General features: G+C 37.2%; 1 protein-coding gene and 1 long non-coding RNA gene across 3 annotated transcripts in view; one reads left to right on the top strand and one right to left on the bottom strand.

Moving 5' to 3' along the window:
- The window catches only part of LOC135220541 (uncharacterized), a 78392-nt gene that overhangs the window by 29102 nt on the left and 22346 nt on the right, over window positions 1-26944 (top strand). The window lies entirely within an intron of this gene.
- Window positions 1-26944, bottom strand: part of LOC135220540 (blastula protease 10-like) — a 54107-nt gene that overhangs the window by 24717 nt on the left and 2446 nt on the right. For both annotated transcript variants that reach the window (XM_064257727.1, XM_064257728.1), the window contains exons 2-5: window positions 2732-2761; window positions 2328-2357; window positions 1713-1781; window positions 1134-1317 (exon numbers count right to left, since the gene is read on the bottom strand). In XM_064257727.1, the coding sequence (XP_064113797.1) occupies window positions 1134-1317; window positions 1713-1781; window positions 2328-2357; window positions 2732-2761 (313 nt within the window). The remainder of the gene's footprint in view (window positions 1-1133; window positions 1318-1712; window positions 1782-2327; window positions 2358-2731; window positions 2762-26944) is intronic.

Here is a 26944-nt window from a genome sequence, read left to right as displayed (position 1 = left end):
TCCTTTGTACTCACAGCTAAAACTAAATCAAGGTTTTCCCCGAACTTCAAGTCGAGGGAAGAAGTATTAGAGATAAAGAACAAAAGAGTAAGATCTGAAAACTATGAGAGTTGAAGCCAAGATGAATCTATGATGTTTTAGGTAGTGACTCTTGACGACAGAAGTCAGGTAGTTAAATGGGTGAAAAATGGATATGCATTTAATCGGACTATGATAGAGGTCGCAGTATGATGGGAATATTGCAACTGGATGGGTTTGCTGATCATAGTTTAAGATCATTCTTTTGTAAAAGATGAAATGTGAAACAGGTACTGTAAATATTAGTCACATAACATTGCTAAATATCCCTGTGCGTGTGTATATTAGGGTTTGAAACAATGTTAGGCAGATGGAAGATGTAATAGGAAAGTAATCTGAGTGTTAGACAAGGAAAAGTATGTATGGCTCAAGAACATATCATAAAATAAATGTCAGAAGCATGAGTATAAAGAAAAAAAAGTTGTACATTTATGAGCACAGGAATCCCCTTAAAGAAATGCAGGACTGCTATGTGGGAGGTACTGACAGTCTCAGATAAGGATGTGCTTTGTTTCCAGGAAGGTCAGATATTCTTATGGATAAAATAATAAAAAAGAATAAAACAAGACAGATGTAAGAGTAAATTTTTGTGATATTGCTAATTCATGAATAAATTGTGTGGTGAATTTTACAGATGGTACAGTTAAGTGTTTGGCAATGGAGAGACAATGTAGAGAATGGTGAAAGAACCTATAGTGCCTGTCAGTGTAGAAAGTTGAAAGAAAATGTCAGTAGAAGGGTGGTTACAAGATTGCTCAGTGAAGCAGGCAAGGGAAGTTGGGTAGTACTTTGCTCATTTAGGTATTTCTTGAGAATAAATGCAACAGCTGGTGCTTAGGTGAAGATATTATACATAGTTTAGCAAAGATGAAAAAATGGAGCTTAATGATTTGAGGTGGTTCGACCATGAAGAGATAATGTAGGGCATCAGGTTTGTGGAAAGGATGTATAATGCAGAAGTCTTGGGACAGAGGAGAGTGTGACTAAAATGTGCTGGCTAGATGAATTGGAGGCGGTAGTGTAATGTGGCTGTGGTGAATGTGGTTTTTACTCACAGTCTCCAAACTGGTAAGGGACAACTGGAGTTCCGTTTGGCCCATTTGGCCATCTCATGGAAGTGTATGATATGGCCTTCCTCTCCAATAATTGCCTTTTCTGCTCAGGAGACAGCAAGATGTCAGCTTCAAACAGCTCTTCGCCGTTGACATGAGAGGGGTTGACATTCTCAAATCCACCGAGCTGTTGGGATGGGTTAATAAAGTACACAGAGTTGTATAACCTTACAAAAGAATTTCTAGCTGAAACAGTCAACTACAGTATGCCGAACAAAAATGTATGTTATTATTATTATTCAAATGGAATGGGATGTATGGAAATCAAATAAATGTTTGTTTTCTTCAAAAGAATTATTTGAATATTTTTTATACAAAAAAAACCAATGGCAACAACCTTATTGCTGAAACTTTATCTGACAGAAATTTACTCATGATGAGGCCTTTATTTTGCATAATGTTGGTTCTTTTTATGTATACAAATCAGTCTTTGACTAATGAAGATTGAATGCCATTGCATGCTCCAGCATTCAGAGTGACAGAAAGGAAGAGAAAGAAAAAAATCATGTTCAGTGCACTTACGTCTTCTTTCTTCAGGATGGTAACAACTTCCTCGGCTCCTGGAAGGGTGAACACAGGAGGATTTCCTGGCTGCGGATTGAAAGGAGTGAAAATGCAATCTTAGAGGAGAGGGAAACATGGTTGGAGAAGGTTCAGAGAACAATTAGTGGAGTTAAAGTGAATAGGCAATTAATTTTAGCGCAGGTCTTTAGTTTAATAAATGGAACACATTAATGGGTAACTTGAAAGTCCTGCTGAGATTTCCTGAGGGCCACACTGGCAAAAACTTTTAATGTAAAGGGGGTCGAAGCATTAGCATACCCTTTTAATGCTAATGTCGTGAAGAGCAACCTGTGAGGCTGAGCGTTCATCAGGTTTCCCACAATCCAGATGAAAGGAGGTTGGTAGGCATTGACTGCTGATTCTCCCTACTCTTCTGATTTACATTTTTATTGTAGGTTTTCAATGTACTGTTTCATTTGTTTGATGCGATTGACCCAAGCTTTTACTTCACTAGTTTTTTCTCTTTGTACATCTAAACATGCAGTTCCTTGTTTACTTTTTCACGTTCGTATAATGTTCATAAATAAACGACAGAGAGGGAACATTAAGGGAAAACAATTCCACGATACTCACCGGCAACGCTGTCATAAAAGGAGGATTATTCTGTGGAGGATAAAAACAACTTAAGTTGTTTGATGCTATTGCATTGTAACTTCCATGTTGTTGAAATACATAATGATTAATTTCTTATATACAAATAAATGCTTATTAGTTTTCTTATTATTCATATAAATAATGATTCATCCTTTTATTTTAAAATCTCATACTTTATAATCACCCTAAACTGTAATTGCTCTGGAGTTCTACAATAGCTAACAGGAAACAGAGTCAAATGGAACTGGAATAAATTCACAAAAAATGATACTGTTACTTTTCTAGACTCAAGAAAGACAATAGATACATAAACAAATCTTATATATGCAATGTTACAGGAGCTGTGAGTGACAGATAACATATCTAGTAATGACGTTGCTTACCAGAATGATGGGTTTCCTGGGCGTTGTCTCCTGAAAAAAATAAAGATTGAAGTGTTTGAGTTGTTTTTTTTACATTTGATTTATGGAAGACTTTTATTTTGCAGCTTAAGATTTATAGCTTTGAAATAAACATCCAAGGGAAATATTCTGAATACTTGCCAAGTCTATTGTGCACATTCAACACTTCTTTCAGAGTTGAAATCGAAATGTAATTGTTTTGACTTTGAATGCTGACAAAAAGCAAAGACAATAGTGTAACAAGGAGTCAGCAGCTTACACCTAACGTAATTTCAATACCCTTTCATTAAACAATATGATATAGTCCTAGTCGTTTTCATACTGAAGTGGAACTAACATACAGTAGATACCATGTGTTGAATGTTAACAGTTTTAGTTTAAGACTACTTCTTTAGCCATAACTTTCTAAGTCAGTGTTTAGAAAAGATCAGAGAATGTGTCTACCTTCTACCTACTGTAAGAATGATTTAATTATCAGTTCACCTCTTGGTACTATAGCCTACACTTCAGATCTAATGATAATGAACCCATTACTGAAAATATAATGATTTCGTAAGATTTATGGCCTAGGTAACCTATGGTTTCCAATAATCATTTTATCATGGAGGTTTATTCACAAAAGGCAGCGTCACTATGACTGTGATAAGTTCGCATTTGATAAACTGAGGAGCTACTGATTTTTACAAAATGTGTTCCTATCTTGTGAAAGCTTCTAAGTCTAGCTGATAATTTAAATGGTGTATTTTGACGAATCTTAAGACAGGCTCAAAGAAAAAGGCCATAGAATGTCGAAAACACTTCAGACTGAGGTCAGACATGACCATTACACAGCAGTCATCATGTTCAGAGAGAACTAAAATTTCAAGAAAGTCGACTGATTGGACTACCCTTACTGCGATTTGTGCTCTCAAAATATAACATTGTGGTTATATTTTGCCTAATCAGCAGGCAAACATATTCAAAATATATATTATCTATGGCAGTAAAATAAAAAGTAATAAACAGAAGCAACCAACTTTGAGCAAGAGAACAAGAACATGGATATATCATCAGCTTCAATGATAGGCTAGTTTTAGGTTACAGTACTGAAGAAATGTTTCACTGCCTCCACCTAGTTTTACAAGTAAACACGCACACACACACATATACACACTATACACACTCATACAAATGCACACGTCTAGTCGTTTAATTCACTTGATATAGGTTATCTGAAAGTGAAAGATTCAAATAGACTTTTCTGAACAAATTTTATTGTCTGTATGAACGTATGTGTGTCTGGTGCATACATTTCACTAATCTTCTTCAGAACCACTAGATCAGTTTTAATACAAAAATTTTGAAATCATCCTTGTGTCCCCTTTTCATTGGGGTTAACAAATAGTGAAATCTTCCCTGGGATCACTGGACTAGACACGATTAAACGTGTAGCCTATATGTGTACATGGTTTCAAGTTTGTGCAAACACTTTTCCCTTTGCAAGTGAAGAAAATTGGCTTAGGTGAGTAGTTTTGTAAATCCAATTGTAATTTTGACATATGCTAATTTAGTTTTACCTGAACCAATAAATTTTATTTAGACCTATCTTTTCTAGTTACAATTAGAGCATCATTTATGTAATACTACGCTCTCTCCAATACTATGCATGCTTGTATACTTCTTACATAATGGGTCAACAATATCTATAAATTGAGAGGTTTTCTTCATACTAGTACAAATTTTAAAGCAAGTGGACCCCGACCCTTATATCCTACAATTCAGGGAAAGCAGTTTTTTAGGGGGGTTGGGGGGACACAAAACAAGTGAAATAGTACAATACTTTAATTCCATTGATAGTTCTCATTCAGATTAAGTTTATGGAATGTTTTCAAACTAATGTCTTGCACAAGTTACTTTTGATTAGGTTAATGTGGTTGGTTAGGTCATTTAACAACGTTCAAAACTTCATGGGACACACAAAAACTGTCTGACAAACATACCCAAGTCCTACACTATTGTCCATTGTATAGATATAAGACCAGACTACTTGAAATCCCATGGCTATTTGCAAGTCCAAAATGCAATAATGGTTTAAAGTAAAATTTTACTCTAGATAAACTGTAAAAATCATCTTTAACTATTTGGTTAAAAGTAGAAAAGGTAAATTTGTTTTCCTGACGAATCCTGGTTTATTTTGTTTTCAGGAATCAGCACATGATAGCCTAGTATACATCTATGGGATTTCAAGTAGTCTGGTCTTATATCTATACAATGGACAATAGTGTAGGACTTGGGTATGTTTGTCAGACAGTTTTTGTGTGTCCCATGAAGTTTTTCCATTACAAAGTTTTCAGTAAAAATAAATTATTTGTATTTGTAGTCTAAGGAACACCCAGTAACAATGACTATGCAACTTGCCTTAAATACTGTTTCAACTCATCTTTATGTTTCAAAAATCATAATATTTGAAAGTAAATTGTATTTCTCCTAACTATACAAACCCTCGGATCTTTACATTAGGAATTATCTTCAGTGAAGCTGGAAACAGCCACTAGATTTATAGCAAGGTAAGTTCGGTAGCTGAACTACCATCTGGGTGGGAAGGTTCCTCCCACCCAGATATATGCATATCACTTTGGTTTCAGCTGGTGCTGAGTTCGGACCCATATTGCATCACTATCTGCCCGACTATCGCTAGCTTTACCTGTATATCTGCCAGTGTATTACAGTGAGATTGTTCCTTTTTGTGTGTTTTCCAGTGCCTTGTGTGTGCTTGCTGTTTTTGTGAATTGCAACATGCAAACCCATGAGTTTATTGAGCCGGCTTCTAAAGCTTCCCTCCCCAAGCGCATGTTCAGGGGTGGGTAGGAAGAAGTGTAATAACTGGAACTTGTCTGTGGATATCGATCCTCATGCTCTCGGCACATCATGCAAGGGGCAGGATTACAACCCAGAGTTAACTTGTGATGAGTGTATTTCATGGTCCTCTGTGCAATGGGTGAAGTTTGAAGGTGGAAACATTACCAGAGAAAGGGTACCAGGACACCATTGGAAGGCCACGTGCCCCCAATGGCTCCCTCGATGCCGTACATGTCATCCTCGTCTCCATTACCCAGCAAACTTTCACTTCTTGCTCCTTCTTCCACGGAGGAGGCCTCCTCTTCGTCCTCCTTGCCTGATTCTTCGAGCAATGAGGACAAAGGAGAGGCAGAGTTTCGTGATATCCTCAGTGCAGAGGTCTCAGTTCACTCCGAGGGAGCTGTCTTCCCCTCGGGGCGAAACCTAGCCTCCCCCACTGATGTAATGGCTTCTTCTTCAGGTCTGACCGAGGAGCCATTCTTGGACCTCTTGGTGGTGTGGCGTTCTCTTACTTGAGCAGGAATCCTGTTTTTACAGGTCTTGCTGATGCACCTGGCTTCCCCCATCACGACTTGCATAGTGGCGACACCCACTACCACCTCAGTGACCACTACAGCATTTGTGAAGTCTCTGCATCTGGTGTACTGTCATCATCCAGCTACTCCAATACCCTTGGTGTGACAGGCACCACAGTGACCCTCCCAACACCTCGGACTGTGGTGTCTCCCCCTTCGGGATTTGTGTGCATAATAGCAAACTAGTATAGTTTTCTGATATTGGAAAATGTTTTAGGATGTGCGTATCATGTGTGCGACTCTGGGAACGGCTGAGATGCCATCTGCCGCCAATATGGTCCATTTTCCTTCTAGTGCCACTTTTTTTTTTTTTTTCTTTTTGCAAAAACCAACGTTTTTAGGTAAACATCACATATTGAGCAGTATTCATTCTAATAGTGTTTTGTAATGTTGGAATATGTCGGAGGATGATGTATCTATTAAAATGAATGCCTTTGTTCATAGCTAACACGCCGTATATGGCCATATGGTCCAGTGCCCTTCGAGTGCCAATTACTGTGTTTTTTTTTGCGAATAGCAAAGTTATTAAGTAGCCAATTCATGTAAGACAGTGTGCATAATAGCTAATTAGTATAGTTTTTTGATATTGGAAAATGTTGTAGGATGTTGTGCATATCACATGACCTTGGAAGTGGCTGAGATGCTATATCTCGCCATATGGTCCATTTCCCTTCGAGTGCCACTTTCTGGTTTTTTTGAAAAAAGCAAAGTTATTAGGTAAACGCTGCATATTGAACAGTGTTCATGCTAGTATAGTTTTGTTTTATTATTGGAATATGTTGGAGGATGGTGTGTTTTATTGCATGCATGCCCGGGGCATTGGCTGAGATGCCCTTGTTGCCATATGGCCCGATTCCGTTCGAGTGCCTCATTTTGTGTTTTATTGCAAAAAAAATTTATAACTAAATTGATGTAGAATAGTGTTTATCATATAAGTAATTAGTACAGTTTTGTTTTATTATTGGAATATATTGGAGGATGGTGTGTTTATCATGTGCTTGACCAGGGCATTGGCTGAGATGCCCTTGTTGCCATGTGGGCTGATTCCGTTCCAGTGCTAAATTTTGTTTTTGTTTTGCAAAAAAACATTTATAATAACTAAATTGATGTAGGACAGTGTTTATTAATTAGTATAGTTTTGTTTTATTATTGGAATATGTGGGAGGATGGTGTGTTTATCATGTGGTTGCCCGGGACATTGGCTGAGATGCCCTTGTTGCCATATGGGCCGATTCCATTCGAATGCTTTTTTTCAGTTATGGCTTCCATGAGACAGAGACTTCTGGGTGATGATGCAATCAATGCACTCCTCACTAAATTAGAGAGTGACTACGAGGATCAACTGGAGTTACAGTCTGAAGGAGAGGAAGAGGAATCGGCCGTCATTTTCGTAGAGGAGGAAGACTGAGACGACCCGAGTGAGCAAGTGGGGGGGGAGGCATTGGGGTTTAGTGGGACTGTTCCTGTTGTTGTAACAACAACAAGTTCTATAACCACCGCACCTACACCTGGTCCGTCAACCTCTCGGCCTGAGGACGCGTTCTCCTCGGGCGAACTTAGGAGTAAAAAGAGGAGGAGGGGTGACCTCCAGCCCGCCCAGGGAGCTCCTATCCAGCGCATAGGCCCTGAGATTGTCAAAGCACGTGATGGGACCAAGTGGTGGAGAGATCCCAATGCCTCCCTACCACCTTTTTTCATACTGAGGATTGAACCTGGGGTCCCACCGATGTCAATGTTGAGGTGGAAAGAGTGAGCGACATTTTTTTGCTCTTTCTGTCCGATGTTATGCTAGCGGAGATTGTCTTGCGATCCAATGATCAACTTGCTCTTTTGAGGGATAATTACCATCATAAGGACAATGTTGCCCTCAGGGACATGGACCTGAGGGAACTGAAGGCGTTCATTGGGATCCTAATAATGTCTGCTGTAAGATCAGACAACCACACTACAACAAGCGACATGTGGGATCTTCCAGAGGGCAATCCTTTGTACCGTTGTACAATGAGCGAGCGTCATTTTACCCTACTAACGAGAGTGATTCGTTTCCACGATTCAGCCACCAGAGATGAGCGAGTGAGGACAGATCGCCTTGCCCCCATTTGCAAAGTCTTTGATCATGTGGTGGGTAATTGCCAAAAAAATTACTCTCCAGGGTCTCATCTCACTGTGGACGACCAGCTCGTTCCATTCAGGGGTGGCTGTCCCTTCCGTATGTATATTCCCGGCAAGCCAGCCAAGGAAGTTCACAGATTTCCATTTCTTTTTTTTTCATGTAATTGCTTTTTAATTTATATATAATTGTTTCTTTGATTATCATATATTTTTTTGATTGGAATAAGAATTGAAATATGATATCTTATGTGTTTATTAAATATAAAATATGTTATCTGTATCTCTCTCTCTCTCTCTCTCTATCTCTCTCTATATATAGATATATATTTATCTATATATATATATATATATATATACATATATATGTATATATATAATATAAGATATATATATATTGTATATATATATATATATATTATATATATATATATTATTATCATCATCAATACTATTATTATTATTATACATACTAACTTGATTTTATTTTGCTTTTTATTTGATATGATTTTAATTTTTCAGATACCAATTCTATTCTCTCCTCCTCCTATAGGTACGGCATCAAGCTTGTGTTGGCGTGTGATGCCGGTACGCATCACATGTGTAATGCGATTACTTACTTGGGGAAGGACACAAAGAGGATGCCGAGAGAACAGACGTTGGGAGAAGTTTCCACCACGGACCTTGTGTGACCTTTTCGCCGAAGGGGTTGCACAGTGACGACTGATAACTTCTTTACGACCTTACCTCTCGCCTTATCACTCGCTAACGATGGCAAGTATTTGTGTGGCACCATTCGGCAGAAACTTTATATACCCAAGGAACTTTCTGAGAATGTGCTTCCCGTCAAGGACTCAGTGGCCGGGTTCAATTACGAACACAATTTGACTCTTCAGTGTCAGCAAGTCAGCAGGACTAAGAAGGTGATGCTGTTGAGTTCCCTGCATCATGATCCGTCTGAGATCGAGAGAAGGAAGCGGACATTCAGATGTTCTATAATGCAACAAAAGGGGGTGTAGACACATTCGATCAGATGTGTTCTACAACAAATTGTGTTCGTAAGACATGACGCTGGCCACTTTGTCTTTTCCACGGGATATTGAATATAATTATGGTCAATTCTTATATTCTCTATACGTCATCGGCAAAGAGTGTGGACTAGGCGAAGGTTCCTCAAGGAGCTCGCCATTGAATTTTGTGCTCCCGTTCTAAGTCATCGGTATTAGACGTTGACCAACTGGTCAAGGCCCCTGGGTGTCCTGATGGCGGATACGTTTGGGCTGGCTGAGCTGGAGCAGAGACCTCTTCCTGCCATTGGCCGCATCAAGCTGCCCAAGCGTGTTCGCTGCCAAAGCTGCCCAACTTGACAAGACCACAAGACGAACACAGCATTGTTTGCGATGCAACGGGCCCGTCTGCCTACAGCATCAAACTGTCTAGTGTCCGAAGTGTTTCTTCTACGTAGGTAAGTTACATCATGAAACTTTTTTTCACTAATTGTTTTGCATAAACACTATAATTTTAATCTTTACAAAACATATATCATCTATTTTTTACCTAAAATATTGCAATAATTTTTTTTTATTTTTGTCGATATTTCCAAATTTTCTAAATTATTCCCTTTTCGAAAAATTTCATTTTGGTCAGATTTTTTGTATAGCTGCAAAATAATGTTCAAACATCCAGCAAGCCACCATAAAAGTTTCATGCAAATCCACGAATGATAGATGACTAAATACACCCTCGAGATTGACATACCCTTCTTCCATTTCAGGTAGCATATTTGGCCGTCGCACTTGGCGTGGTCGGGGGCCATTTTGCGGACATTCCCGAAAGGTAAGTTGCTATACCGCTATAAATTCTTGTTTACTTTAGAATTTGTGATATTCATGCATAAATATCATATCCTATAATAGTTATAGCCATTTTTATTAGAAATTTTCATGGTAAAACGAGGAGGTCAACAAAAGACCTTTACATTGGAGAAAGTTTTTGGGTCAGATTTTGTTTTTTGATGACTACAAAATAATGTTCAAACATCCAGTAAGCCACCATAAATATCGTATTTATATCATACTGTTGGGAAAGTCTGGATCGGTTTTTCCCCGATAATCCTTTGCAACACTCAGAATTTGCAGGCAGAAATGGGAAGCAGGCAGCAGAGTCTGTGGTTCTCATTTTATCTGTAAATATGCCCAAGAAAATTTTTTTTCGTTTATTTTGTCTGCTCAGGCAGTGTTGTGAATATTAAAAGGACTCTTATTTTGATGCTTGAAAATATATAATTTGTACGAATTGACCAATGTACAGTCTTTGAGTAGCTAGCGAAAGTGACTTTGGACTATGTAGAAGTCACTCTACCTCTTTCTCCTAGAGCAGTGATTACCAAACTTTATACCTTCAAGGAACCCCTGAAACAATTTTTCATGTCCTAGGGAACCTTTATAAACGGGCACTCTCTCTCTCTCTCTCTCTCTCTCTCTCTCTCTCTCTCTCGTCTCGTTCTCTCGTCTCTCTCTCTCTATCATATATATATATTATATATATATATATATATATAGTATATATATACATATACACATATATAATTTATATATATATATATATTTATATATCGTGCGCGGACTATTTTTCGAAAAACTATTATTCGAAAGGCAATTGTTCGAAAAGTTTTTTTTCGCAAACCATATATTCGAAAACAATAATTCGAGTGTATAATTGTTCGAATTTACAATTGATCGAAATAAAAAATATTCGAATAAGCAGTTTTTCGAAATGAATATTATTCGAATTCATGAGTAACGTCGACTTGTTGAAAAAACCCGACGGCAGTTTTCTATATTGGCATCTCTCTCTCTCTCTCTCTCTCTCTCTCTCTCTCTCTCTCTCTCTCTCTCCAAAGTGTAGTTATTCGAGAAACAACTCAATCGCATTGTTTGTGTTTTAATTACCTTAAAACAACTCAATCGCATTTTTGCATTCTATTTACCTTAAATAAAAAATAAATAAACATAAAAATATACCGTTAAAAAATCCTTAAAACCTTAAAGTTCTCATTGACAACTGCCAACAGTAGTAGTCGCTCAATCATAGGAAGGATATAGTATTCCCAGTCGAGTAGAGCCTATATGAAGACTTTCAAGAATGATGATTTTCTTCTTTTTGGATCAGGTCAGGAAGAAGAGAGTTTTCAGTCAAAATTCGAATGCTACGTATTAGCATTTGCATTTATCCCAGAAAAAAAGTCATTGAAACTTTTGAAAATAATCTATTACTTCAGATAATAGATTATTTTGAAGATAAATTGTGCAAAGATATGTTAAGAAAGCTTTAATAAATTTAAATTAAATTAATCGTATATTATCATTAATCCTATTCTCCTTTATGGTTAGATAAAGTATGTTATAGATTCGAACAATATTCATTTCGAAAAACTGCTTATTCGAAGATTTTGTATTTCGATCAATTGTAAATTCGAACAATTACACATTCGAACTACTGTTTTCGAACGTTTGGATTTCGAAAAAAGATTTTCGACCAACTGCCTTTCGAATAATGGGTTTTCGAAAAATTGTCCGCAAATCATATATATATATATATACATATATATTATATATATATATATATATAGATATATATATATATATATATATATATATATATATATATATATATGTGTGTGTGCGTGTGTGTGTGTATGTGTGTTTGTAGATATATATATATAATATATAATATATATATATATAATATAATAATATATATAGTATATATAGAGGATATATATATATATATATATATATAGCTATATAGTATATACATATATAGATTACTTTATATAAATCATATAATATCTACCACTGCTATACGAGCTGTGTAATTTCAGATCAGCGTCATTTCCAATACATATTTATTTCAAGACTTCTTGCGAAACCCCTGGTGATGGCATAGGGAACCCAAGGGTTTCGCGGAACCCTGGTGGGGAATCACTGTCCTAGAGGCACCAACCGAAGACAGACTTGTATAAGTCTCTCAGCTAAGAGCCGCTTTTGTTGTAAGAGTCCGTGAAGTGTTCGCCTCTAATCCTTTGGTAATTTTGCTATCCGAGGTTTGGCTTAGTTGATTTTCAGTCAAAGTGTAGTCTGATAATTCAGAAGCCAGAATCATGAGAAACTGAGAAATTTTTGAGGCCGATGTCGGGAGACTTTCAAAGGTTTTTTTGGGCAATTGTTTCAGTTTATTTTATTTGTAAATTGTGAGTTGGCGTGAATCTGCCTTTCAGTTTATATATTTGTTAACATGAATAATTTATTTCTATAATAAAACTGAAAACCCCACCCTGATCTTGCTGGACCTTTGCTTAGATGTTTGTTGATTGCGCCCTTAAGGACAGGCTATAATAGTCCAACACCATTTTGGGTCAGAACTATCCCAGTCGGAGGGGAAATTTCCGACACATACCCTACCCTATTAAAAGTTTCTGTTCCTCACTTATTTAGCCTTCAGTACCTATTGTTACCGTCTAAAGTAAGATCGGCACACCATAGAAATATACACTTCTCGCTCAATGCCCAGCCAAGTTTTTTTTTTTATTATTATTATTATTACGAGGAATGACAAATACTTTGTAATAATGATAAACTTTTGTTGTTTTCAAGGGGTAATTCATTCTTGTAGCAGGCCTATGCTGATTTTTTACCTAATCAGCATTGCCCATTCATCATTGTCCACGAATTAGAAGACCGTTACTCGAAGTCAAGAGCCTGATGCCTGACGGTTGGCTTTCCTTGGTTCGCAGTCTGAATGTGATAAAAGGCAGAAACGCATTTCAAAACAGTTGAAATGCTCACCTTCGACAAAAATAATGAGACCGCATTAGTTATATAGACTCATATAGATAAGTACATTAATAATACATAATTCTTGGTTTTAAATGAAACTTTTTTGGTTTTAAATGGAACATTTTTTTTTTTTTTTTGCAACCTGTTGTGCATCGATCGATATACACAAGGATCCCATAAAATACAGTCCGGCTTTGTTAATATTAGCCCAACTCCTCTTTTCTGTTCTCCCTCCGGAACTTTAAGGAGTTACTGTAGCATTATCCACCCGCCAAGCGCACTATAGCTCAACTATAGACTACTTAAAAAGAGGACTGCCGGCCGACTCCGCTTCTCGGGTCCTCAAGGTCGGGTCCCAAACGGGAAAAGCACGCTTTAACAAACGCTCTTACATTAACTTTTTGTTGTTGTTGTTGTTGTTTAATTAAATTTTTTTATATAACATTTGATTTACAAAATAAAGGAAAGTCTTGTCACTGTTTTCTAATAAACATCATGTAAAAACAATTTTGTTATCAAAGCTCAGGGTAAAAAAAAATCTTGATTTTTTTCTTTTACTCTAATTTTAATACTTGAAATTAGTAGTTATTAAATATAGAGGCAATATTGTTTATATAAGAAGGTTGAAAATATGACACCGATTTAGGAAAAAATATCAATTACAAGAAAAGAAAAACAAATAGTCGTGGATATGGCAGGGACTGATAAATTTACGTAGTATTTTTGTTCAAAGATATAAGGAGAAATAAATCAGTGCAAAAATGCTATAGAAAAATAAAGCAAACATCTAAATGTATATTTTCAGTTACCCATTAATCTTAATTTGATAGCTTTTCTCGTCGCCTTAAGCAACCTAGTTCCTTGTCTCGATTGGAATTGTTTAAAACATTTGCCTGGAACAAAATATTTTTGAGAGATTGACAAGCTCTCTTGTTTTTTACCAAAGAAGAATCAACCATTTCTAAAAGTTTAGCCAATATTGCATGCAAAAAGAAAAAAGAATATTCCGCCAAAGGGGGTACAAAATAAAAAAGATGCGAACACTTCCGCACCTCTGGCACCAAAACGGTGCAAAGTATCACAAAAATAAATAGAAGAGATTCTGCAGAGAAACATTTATGTTCATTAATTTATGTATCGACACATATCCCTCTAACGTGAGTCCAAAGCGAGATATTTGTAAAGACTTGTTTTTTTCTGCCATTTTTACAAGAAGGCTGCCAAATCCGGGCCGGTAGAAGGGTGCAAAATTAATACATTATTAAGTACCCTATTATGAAGACAATAAAACTTATTGCAACTTTCCCTGATTTTTTTTCCTTATTCACCTTTTTTCTTCCTTGATTGACTGGCCTAAATTCCGGGTCCTACACAAAGACTATTTGTGAATATTCGAATTCGGAGAAGGTAAGTGAATCATCAGCAGTGTTTCCATTACGAAATGTTTATTGAAGATAATATTTTTCGCTGACAGATCAGCTGACACCAATTTATATACTTGATTGAGTTAAGCCTGCAGATTACCATGTCTTGTCTTCTCCGGAATTCGGAAAAGTTAAAGCAAACGACCCGTTTGCCATAACTTTTCCGAATTCCGGAGCCTTTTCAGTTGGGGTATTGCTATGAGCCCCCGAGAAAATGTTTAAATGATGTCCTACTTCTAGGCCCTTCAGAGGCTAGGTGCAGCTAACATGGGGGTGAGAGGACGTCTCTCATATTTGATGAGGACTGGAAGATCACTTCTCACGTTGTGAGTTGTCAGTGAAGAGACAAGTCTATAGAATTTCCAAACATATATGTACACCGTCAAGTTTATTTTAATCCTTCAGTGCCGTAAGATTGACTGAAAAATACACTTGTGTAATTTTAAAATTATTATATCCAAAGAGCCAAATACAGAACAATTGGCATTCTGTATTGGTTCAGTAGTACAGAACGCAACACCTCACTCTCCAATACAGAACGAATCTGTATTTTACAGAACGGGTGGCAACCCTCCTGCTCGCTTTGATGGTATATTAATACTAGATCTAGATGAGACAGCGTCTGTCTGGGTGCAAAACAAGTAAATCTCCACACCACTTGAAAACCCAAAGTTTTCTGACCAATTGGAGTTGACAGGAACGGTAGTGCTATAAGGGGGCTAAAATTCATGATAAGGATTAATCTATGAAGAAACTAGACCAGAAATTTACTGTTTTGCAACAATCAGTCAAACAATAATGAACAGAAATCGTTTCATTCTCCGTCTTGGGGTCTTTGTCCTGATTCGCATACACATCCTACATGGTAGCAGTTCTGTCACATTATGAGAAATAATTAGAACCTAACATTGGGGTTAGTTTTATTTAGAGCTACAAAAACACCATACACAGAAATTTATGACATATATTATGATTGTAATAAAGTTTTTGTCCTTGAATTTGAAGGAAATAAAAAAGTGATAGGAGGAACATGCAAGGTTTGTGACAAAATGCCTATTTCTATGGGTTATGTTGGAGACAATATTGTTACTGTATTCGGAGACACAGGATGAAGTGGTGTCGTGGTTGAACATCAATTAGTGGATGACAATCAGTTGACAGGTCATGTTCAAAAATATGTATTGCTAGATGGTACAGTACATACAGTAGAAGAGGCCTCAACTGATATTGATACACCTTTCTATACAGGTAAAGTAAATGTTCTTTGTATGAAAGAACCTCTTGTATGATCTAATTATAGGAAACCTAGAAAGACGATATCAGTTGGATCCTGTTGAACAATGATGTCAGAGAGAAAATCAAAAAGAAGGTAGTGATGTTCATCTGTCTATTAAAACCAGAGGACACTCTATAAAAAGCAAGCAGGGTATAAAAGCATTGAATGTTCCAGGATTGGTGGATGTTGACGTTTCAGTGAACAAAATGAAGGAACTTCAGACAGAAGATAAATTGCTAGGCGTGTACAAAATTATGCAGTTTCTGGTAAGAGGAAAGTGATGGGAGACGGTATTGTGACCAATTGTTACGACCCTTGTTGGGCCGTGGTGCAGGTTTGTCTGCACTAAAGGATGTACACTCAGTGTTGTTACAGAGTATCCAGCAAAAGATGGTCAATGGAGACGAAAACACTCAGGAAAACTCAACAATATTTATTAACAAACAAACAAAAATAATCAAAGTCAACCTTGTGACTGCCAAGGACAAACTCTAGTCCTTAAATAATCCCTTGGGATTCCTAACTACTAAAAACTAAGCCCTAAACAGAGAAAGGACTGTTATGTTGACCATTCCAGTCACCAAAGGTCAGTGATAATAAGTTGTTCAAACAACTTGTTGTTCCAGAATCTTTAAGGTAAATGGTGATAAATTTTATTCATGACAGTATTTTAAGAGGACACCTCTGTGCTAAGAAAACCTTAGGTCATATTCTATCCAGATATTACTGACCCAGACTCTAAGGATAGGTCACTAGATACTGTTAGTTCTGTGACAGGTGCCAGAACAAATTTCTGAACGGTAAGGTGACAAAGGTTCCTCTTGATCAGATACCACTGATTAATACACCTTTTGAGCTAGTTGCAGTAGATCTGGTAGGTCCAGTTATTCCAATAACCGATGACAGTCACAGATATATATTAACGATGTTGGATTACAGTACCAGATAAGCTGCAGCAGTTCCATTGGAAAGCATTGAGACCGAGAGAGTGGCAGAGGCATTGGTACAAATTTTCAGCAGAGTTGGGATCCCAAAGGAAATATTTAGACATAGGTTGGCAATTCACGTCAATTATCATGTAGGAGGTAGGTAGACTCGCAGTTAGTATCAAGACCCTATCATCCAGCATGTTATGGTTGGGTTGAAAAATTTAATGGTACCTTAAAGACAATGCTGAGAGGAATAAGTTCTGAAAGACCAAAGGACTGGGACAGGTACTTGCCAGTATTGCTATTTGCTTATAGAGAAATTCTGCAAGAAAATACTGGATTTTCACCTTTGAACTTTTATATGGTAGAATGGTCAGAGGACCCATGACTGTGCTGAAAGAGTTATGGGCGAAGGAAGAGAGTATGCCAGATGCGAAAAAAGTACTGTCACAAACCTGTGAACTAGCACAGGATGAACTTAAGAAATCCAGTGCAAGATACAAGAAATTTTACAACAGAAAAATAAAGACCGGGACTTTTAAGGTGGGTGACTATTTCCTAATTCTTCTCCCAACTGATCAAAACAAACTGTTAATGCAATGGAAGGGATCTTTCAAAGTCTTTGATAAAAAGGATTAGCAGATTATTGTGTAGATACGAATGGTAAAATAAGGATGTTTCATGCAAATCTTCTTAACAACAACTATCAACGGACAGAGCCTAATTCAAGTGGAAATGCTTTACTTCAGTTTCATTCTTGTGCTTTTATAGTTTCAGAGGAAACCGATGATAGTGAACAATTAGTCCATCTGTTACCAATCAAAGCAACGGAATCCTATGCTGTCAATGTAAGTCAAACATTAACTAGTGATCAGCTTGCATCTGTGAATACTTTATTACATGAATTTAGGGATGGTGTGACAGATCTGCCTGGGAGAACTATCTCATTCAACATGAAGTCCATTTGACTATTGAGGAACCCATCAGAAACAGATCATATCAAATCCCCTGTGCATTAAGAGGTGCAGTACGAGCAGAGATATAGAGCATGATAGATATAGATGTCATCGAGCACCTGAGTCTCCATATGCCAGTGCAATTGTAGTGGCAAAAAATCTCATGAAAGTAACACAATATGCATTGATTTCAGAATATTAAACAAGGTAACCGTTTTTTATCCTAAACCTGTACCAGACCCAGAGGAGCTAATGACAAAAATTAGCCAAAGCAAGTTCTTTTCAAAGACTGACCTTTGTAAAGGCTATTCACAGATTTCAATGAGACCAGAAGATCATGATTTGACATCTATTTTTTAACTCCAGATGGATTATGCAGATTCAGAGTCATGCCATATGGTATGTTCAACAGCCCAGCAACATTCAATCGATTGATGTATAAATTGTTAAAAGGTTTGGAAAACACTGATAGTTTCTTGGATGACATCCTCATCCATGCAGAATCTTGGGAAGAACATCTCAAAGAATTAAGATGCTCAGACACAGTTAGTGTATGTAGGACACCTGATTGGCGGTGGTACTGTGGAACTTACAAATGACAAACTGAAGGCTATTCGAGAGGCACCGAGACCAGAAACGAAGAAATAGGTCAGGTCGTTCTTAAGTTTAATTGGCTATTACAGGAAATTTGTGCCAAACTTTGCATCTATAGCAGCTCCATTAACTGACTTGGCAATGAAAGGATTTCCCAATAAGTTAAAATGGAAACCAGAACATGATAATGCATTCAAAACTTTGAAAGCCATGTTACTTTGTAGTCCTATTCTTAGACTTCCAGACTTATCCTATGGACAGATGAATCTAGCAGTGGAATAGGCGTTGTTTTGATGCAGGTACATGACAGGAGGAAATATCCTGTTGCTTATGCAAGTCGTAAGCTGATGGACCGTGAGCAAATGTATGCAGTCATAAAGAAAGTGTCTTGCTATTGTTTGGGTTTTACAGAAGTTTCAAGCTTACTTGTATGGTAGATTTTTTATTATACAGACAAATCATCAGCCTTTGGTGCATCTCCAGAAGGCAAAGGTTACCAATGGTAGATTAATGAGATGGTCTATTCTTCTACAGTCATATCATTTCCCAGTGGAGTTATCAAGGGCTTAGAAAGTGTGGGAGCTGATCCTCTATGTCAGCACAATACAGTATAGATGTTAGTACATTCCAAGTTAGTTTTCTTATAGTTTTCCTTGCAATATATCATAAAATATTATTTTGTGTCTCAGAAGGGTGTTATTGTCACATTGAATTTATAATTATTGCGTAATGTTCCAATTATATAATTGAATAAGCGTAAAGTTCGTAACCAGCATATATCGGTTGTCACTGGGCTCGTTAAGTGTTTATCAGGCAGCCGGGTTCTTGAGATGTTACAAGGAGTTACAAGGATTAGGATGTCTCAAAGACTTGTTAGTCCATCTGAGGAGACATCGTGTTCAGGCTCTCTAGTCATCTTCGGTAACTATTTGCCTGATGGATTAACTTTGTGGCTCTTGCTTGTACCCCTTCTAATCTATTTATGTCTTTTCTTAGTGTTGGTGACCAAAACTGTACTGCATATCAAGATGAGGTCTAACTATTGATGTGTAGAGCAAACAACACTGTTTCCTTGTTTCTGTATTTGAACTGCCTCTTCATGCATCCCACTAGTTTCTGCGCCTTCTTTTCAGCTTTTATGCACGGTTTTGTTGTTTTAAAAGGCATTTGCCATTTTTTTTACCACTCTCCTATTTTCATTATATCATTTCTTAAATTTTCCACTCCAGCTGGGTCTGCTGCATTTATTTTACACCTAGTTTGGTGTCATCTGCAAATTTGGTTATCCTGCTAGTTAAGCCTACTTCAATGTCATTAATGTAAATAAAAAACGAGAGAGGGCCAAGGACAGAACCCTGAGGAACTCCACTTGTTACATGTGCCCAGTCTGATTCTTCGCCATTTATTACGACTCTCTGTTTTCTGTAAGTTAGCCAGTCTTTGATCCAGTCCGCTATTTCTCCTACAATTCCTAAAGCTCGAACTTTTGTCATTAGTTTCTTGTGTGGAACTTTGTCAAAGGCCTTTTGAAAATCTAAGTGTAGTATATCTATTGCTCTGCAACTGCCGTAAATACCAAACATGTTATGAAAAAACTCCAAAAGTTTGACAGGCAGGATCAGTTTTGTCTGAAACCGTGTTGGCTGTTTAACCACAAGTTGTTTCCAATGTGATCCACGATTTGATCTGCACTTATGGACTCATAAATCTTGCAAACGACCGATGTTTGACAGAATGGTTTATAATTTCCCAACTCTTCTCTTGGACCTTTTTTGTAAACTGGGGGCACATTACATAGTTTCCATCCTTCTGGTGCCTTTTTTTGTTCAGAACTTTTTCTGTAGTTTATAAAGAGGAGGAACTATCTCCTCTTTTAGCTCTTAAGTTTCTCTTGGACAAACATCATCCGGACCAGGAGATTTGAACTTGTTGTGTTTGTCTATTTTGTTATTAATGTTCTCTTCTGCAAATATTATTCTGTCCAACGGTTCTGCCCTTTCATTTATAATAGCAGGTTTCGGTATTGAGGTAGTGTCTTCAACTGTGAAAATACTAGCGAAAAATTTATTCAATAACTGCTTTTTCTAAGTCTGAGTTCACCAGGTTACCTCTATTGTCCCTTAGGGGACCTATGCTATTTTTTATTGGTTTCCTATTATTAACATGTGCAAAGAATTCTTTTGGGTTTTATTTACAAACTGATACAACTCTCTCATCATCATTTATTTTTGCATTTCTTACTAATTTGTCCTCCAATCTACAGAGTGTTTTATGCCTCTTTGCTTCTATTGGTGTTTGGTGTGGGTTCATTGATTTATCCAATCTGTTTCTTTCTTTTAACTTATTTTTAATTTCTTTGTTGAACCATTTAGGCTGAGGGTTGCCATTTGTTAGTATTTGCCTTAATGGTATCCATATAGTGTTTTTCTGTGTATTCCTCATGAAAGGCTTCCCAGTTTTTTATCTATGCCTGTGTTCTCGTCATACTCTAACTTTTTAATGCACTCCTTTAGCTTTTTTAGGTCTTGTAGACGGTAGGATAATCTCATTAATATATTTTTTACTTTTTTATGTTGAACATTAATTTGAAATTAAATAATTTTATGGTTGCTTTGCCTAGATTTGCACCTACTGAAAGGTCAGACACTAGATTATCTTCTGTTGATAGGACGATGTCTAGTATGTTGTTTCCTCTATTGGGTTTGGCAACCCACTGGTGGAGGAATTAATTTTTTACAAAATCTAAAAGTCTCTCTCCTCCTACGTTTGATGTGAAGGTCATCGTGTCCCAATGTACTGCTGCATTGAAATCTCCCATTATTATGCAGAGTTTGTTATTCATCTTTTGTCCTAGTAGTGCATTGGACATTTGTGATTGGTGGGGAGGTCTGTACACTAGTATTAGAGTTATCTTCTTCCCTAGGTTGTTCATATTGATGCCAATCGCTTCTTGCATGGTTGTAATTTTACACTATTTGACTGAGGTGGTCCCTAACATATAACATAATGCCTCAACCTTTTTTTTATTGAGACTATCTTTTTTGAACAATTTATATTCAGCTATCTGGTACTCTTTTACGAAGTCTCTTGTTGCCTCTTGTATCCACGTTTCTGTGATACCTATTATGTCTAATTCCTTAATTGCTACCAATTCTTTGAAGAGATCTGCTTTGTTCCGAATGGATTGTGCATTAAACTGCACCACTCTGAGGGACTTTTCTATCTTCTCTTTTGTCCTCGGTGGCTTTACTAGTTTCCCTTACTGTCTCTGTTGCCTACAGTGCTATTGCTAACCAGATTCTGGGAGCTTTCCCGGTTCTTCAGTTGAAAGTTCAGTTCACTGAGGTGTTTCAAGAGTTTTTCGTTGAGAAGGTTTCCTATTAGTTTTGCTCTTTCCAAATTCAAGTGAATTCCATCTCTTTTATATAGTTTTTTTATTCCCTATAAATCTGTCCCAAAAGTTTACAAACCTAACACCTTTTTCTTGGCATAGTTCCAGTCTGTCATTGATTCCAATTGCCTTGCTAAGGGAGTAGTGACTTACAATGGTTCTGGGCAAAAGTCATTTAAGAGTGCCGTTATCAGTTTCTCACGTATGTTCTCTACAGCATTAGTCAGGTTGGCTACAAGACCTTCTGCCTGGCCAATTCCATCGTCTTTTAGAAAGAAGTCATTTCTTCCTCCCTGCAATATGATTGCACTTTTTCTATTATTTACATTGATTTTTTTCACTGCCTCTGCTATCTTCTTGGTTCCTGCACCTGGGTAAGAATTAACTTTTCTCCTACTTCTATTTTTGGCCACAAAATTTAAGCCCTGATCTTTTACTAACGAGTCTCGATTAAGATTGTTTCCTCTTCTGCTTCTGAGAGCACAGCAAATCTATTCATTGTGTTGATTCCTTTTGGGGGACAATTGTGTTTTCTGGCTGCTATCACTCTTCTTCTACCAACAGCTGGTAAGCTTCTTTCTTTGTACCTAGTCTAGTGCTTGTTTATGTTTCATTTCTGGTTCTATTGTTTTCTAATCTCCACTATACTCTCTCCGTTTTCAACTATGTCGTTGTTCAGTTTCTGCTGTTCTCTATCAAGGTTTGTAACTTCTCTTCTTAGATCTCCAATTTCCTGTTCCACCCTTCTTCTCTTCTCTTGCCTTCGAATTTGTCCTTTGTCAACTCCTTTAGTTCCATTCCTAATTCAACTACTTCCCTCCTCAGTTTAGCTATCTCCTGTTCTTGTTGACAGGAGAGACAGACACTGAGACTACCTAGCTTTGATGAGCATGCCTCTTTGTAGTCTACACACCACTTATTAACACTACATTTTGTATGTGTGCTTTAATTTTAACTTTTCTTGAGTCCTCTTTGTTTGTGCCTTGGTTTCAATATTTTTACCTGTGCTTTCAATTCAGTATTCTTTCTATTGTGACCAGTTAAAAAGTAAAAAAGGGGGGTTGGTTGAGTACTCGCCACATCCACTTATCCATAGACAGTTTTCCATAGTTTGTCGCTAGGATACCTTTTATTGCTGCCACACTAATATACTGTCTCCCTGGTGTTAGTTAGACAATCCCAAACGTGTTGCAGCTCCCAACTGAGCAACGCAATTAGCCTAACCTAACTTGGACGTGCAGAGGGGGGGTGCTAGGGGTGCCCAAGCACCTGCCCCTTTTGCTACTGTATTAAAAGTGCCCTTTTGAGAGGGATGTATTATAGGCCCACCGCCTATGCCGCCTATCTGTGTCAATGATAATAATAATAATAATAATAATAATAATAATAATAACAATAATAATAATAATTATTATTATTATTATTATTATTATTATTATTATTATTATTATTATTATTATTATTATTTTTAATAATAATAATAATAATAATAATAATAATAATAATAATAATAATAATAATAATAATAAACAGGAGCTTGTAGAAATGGGTATTATATCTTGGCAACACTGGGTCATCCAAGATCAGCTGACTATATGTCTCACTGTCTGGTAACACTGGGGCCAAGGCAAGCTCAGCTGAGCTAGACTGACAACAGGCCAGGTAAACTTTCCTAGTTATTTTAACTGGTATTGCCTCTGCATTAAGGCTTTGACTCCTTTTTTAGCTGTAAAAAGTGTAATAACAAAAAGAGGGAATGAGACAGTGGACCAAGTGAGTCGACTAAATTAATAGATTTGGAGAGGAAAATAGGAACAGGGCCACAGTGATGTGGACTGGAACGCCGAACGGTACAGGTACCGGTATGATTCAGTAGGTGGCCATTAACCCACTGAATGAGACACATACAGCTTGTGTTTCATTTCATTTGTTGCATAATGTGTCCAATTAAGTTCTTGAGCTGCACGTGATATTTAGTTTTCGGTTTTTAAATCAACAATACCCAACTGGATGGTGAAAAAATCTGTTCATTTCTCATTTCGTTTTTTTTTTCACTTGTTTTCGCCATTTAGCATTCGAGAATCATGTTTATGTCGTGTTATTAAGAAACACTGGACTTGAAAGTGTCTTCTCATACATTGATTATTGATGACAAAATGCTGAAAGCAATCAGTAATGTCACAAGTAATGCAACTTGTACAGAAGTTTCAGATATGTGATTTCATGGTGCTCGTAAGAAAGGTATGAAGGGTATAGCAAAAAGTTTAATTTCTACATTCATTTATTTTTGCTTCCTTTGAATAAAGGATATGGATTTCTATGCGTATGTAATCACTTGTACCTTTAATTGTGTTTTTCTTGTCAATAGGTATTTTACACTGATGCCTAAAATTTAGGGTAATTGACTCAAATTTAGGGTAATCCTGATTTTTTCTTGGAACCTTGGTTTTCTAATTCTGTTATATTAATGATCTTCAGTATGCCACGGAAGGAGCGAAGAAAAAAGGAGCAGGAGCGGGGCAGACAAGATGCTGCCAAAGGTAGCAGAACTCTTTATGATTGGATGAAGCCAAGAGTGGCAGCTTCAACATCAGAGCAAGTGAAAGAGGAGGAGGAGAGCTGGGAGGAGACTCAGGAGAGTGAAGAGTCAGAAGCTGAAGATATGGAAGCAGACGACAAGCCAAATGAAGCGGACAGTTTAGATAACCTAGAGCAACAAGTTGCTCCACAGGAGCCCCAGACTGAAGCAAGAGCAGGAGTGCCCGAAGGTGAAGAGCCATTTTCCATGCTACCTGAATTACAGTATCCAAATGACCCTGCCCATGTTGTTAATTATAAGATATGTATTAGTGAGTCTTTCATCAAACTCTGCAATAATTATGGCCCATGTCAACCAGTAATTTCATATCCCAAGAATGTAGAGGGACGTTCGTTTCAGAAGAAATGGTATGAAAGGAACTCTTGGTTGGAGTATTCACCTCAGAAAGATGCCATGTTCTGCTTCAGCTGCCGTCTGTTTTTTGAATGAGGAAAAGTACAGGGGCCGAGTAGCTTGGAAATCAGAGGGCATAAGCCGTTGGAGGACAGCTTTAGAGAAAATAAAGGAGCATGCTTGTTCAGAATATCACATGATTGGTATGGTTCGATGGAAAGGGTTCCAAAGTCAAGCTTTAGATATTGCTGTAGAAACAGCTAATCAGTAAGTACAAGCTGCTAGAGACAAAGAGAAGCAGAGAAACAGAGAAATTTTATGTAGGTTGATCTCCATCACTCTGTACTTGGCAAGACAAGGTTTGCCATTTAGGGGCGACCAAGAAAGTTCTATCAGTGAAAATCGAGGAAATTTTCTTGAACTTGTAGAAATGTTTAGCAAGTATGACAGTGTAGTTAAATTGCACCTTGATGTAATTAAAAAAAAAACAAGAAATACTGAAAAGACCCCAAGTGCCATTGCTTTCAAATAGGACTCAGAATAACCTGATTAAGGCTTTGGCCATTTCAGTTAGAAGAGTGATGTTAGAAGAAATTCACAAGAGCAAGATCATTTCCACCCTCATAGATGAAACAACTGATGTATCACATACAGAACAGGTCTCTTTTGTTGTGAGATATGTACATAACTTCAAAATAAAAGAACGTTTCATACAAGTATTCAATGTGCAATCAACAACTGGTGAAGCACTGGAGAAAGAAGTGATCTCTATGCTTAATACAAATAACCTGAACATAGATGATATGCGTGGACAAGGATATGATGGGGCAGCAAATATGAGTGGAATATACAATGGATTACAGTCCAGACTCCAAAGACAGAACCCAAAGGCACTCTATGTACACTGCCATGCACACAGCCTAAATCTAGTATTAGTCGAAAGTGCAAAATCAAGTACTCAGTTTGTAACTTTTTTCAGTTTGGTGGAGAAACCGTATGCTTTTATTGCAAAACGGCATGCTGCTTTCATGGAGATCCAGAAAGCAATGTATCCAGAAGACCGCCCACTTGAACTTAAGAAGCTATCAGACACAAGATGGGCTTGCAGAGAGTCAGCTCTTAGAACCATGAGGAAGGTCATCCCAGCTCTGAAGCAATTTTTAGAAGAGATAGTGCAAAACCATCCTCCAGATGCATCAGCAGGGGATGCCTCAATATTGCTGCAAAGTATTAACTTTGAATTTCTTGTTTGTCTTGAGATTGCCACCCCAGTTTTTCAAGAAACTGCCTATGCCTCTAATGCCCTACAACAGAAAGACTTTGATTTGGCTGCCTCCTACAGAATTGTGGATGGAGTGCTACAAAGTTTGAGTTAATTAAGAAATGATATGAAGTTTCAGGAGATTTTTACAAATGTTAAAGAGAGAGCTGAATCCATGGCCATCGACCTCCCCTCTGGGATTCCTGGACAAGGCAGAAGAAGAAAAATGCCTGAAAGATACAAGTATATCGCTACATCTGCTACTGAGGACCAGCAATATCAATCCTTGGATGAGTACTACCGTGTGAGAGTACTTTATGTGTTTTTAGATACAATATCACAAGAGCTACAAAGAAGATTTAAAGGTGGAGACAACACAATGCCTTTCATTGTATGATAGTCCAAGATAACTGGAAAGAACCTGTGAATGAAGAGGCATTCAAGTCATTGCAAAAATTATGCCAGTTTTATGAGTTAGAAGAAGTAGACAAGCTACGGTTGGAATTAAAGATCTTCTATTCCTCATTTCCTTGCCTGCCACAGAACACTGCAGCTACAATGCTCAACCTGATGAAAGAAAACAATGCCCAGGAGATATTGCTTGAACTCTTAACAATTTATGCCACTCTACCCATCACAACTGCAACAGTGGAAAGGACCTTCTCCAAACTCAAGCTGGTGAAGACAAAGCTACGCAGCCTATCCAGTGAGGAGAGGTTATCTGATCTTTTGTTGCTAGCAGTTGAAAAGGATATCACAATCAACAACAGTAAACAGTAAAGTTATCAGCATATTCAAAGAAATGGCGCACAGAAGGGTTCTCTTATAAATATAAAATGATAAGGTCTAGTTATTAGCCAAGTGTATATTGATCATACTGATTGATTTTCTTGCAGTCATTTATGTAAAAGTAATATATATAATTTTTCTTTTGTTAAATTTCCTAGTTCTACTGGTAGTCAGTACTGTAGATTTTATGTTCATATAAAACATTAGCCCACTGGTACCTATGATATCAGTCATGTTTATCTCTTTCTTGAATTATTAATGGCTAGTTTAAATAAATTTGAAA

This window comes from Macrobrachium nipponense, chromosome 2 (genome assembly GCF_015104395.2).
Source record: "Macrobrachium nipponense isolate FS-2020 chromosome 2, ASM1510439v2, whole genome shotgun sequence".
Taxonomy (NCBI): Eukaryota; Metazoa; Arthropoda; class Malacostraca; order Decapoda; family Palaemonidae; genus Macrobrachium; species Macrobrachium nipponense.
Note: the sequence above shows the minus strand (reverse complement) of the source record. Positions and strands in the feature narration are given on the sequence as shown.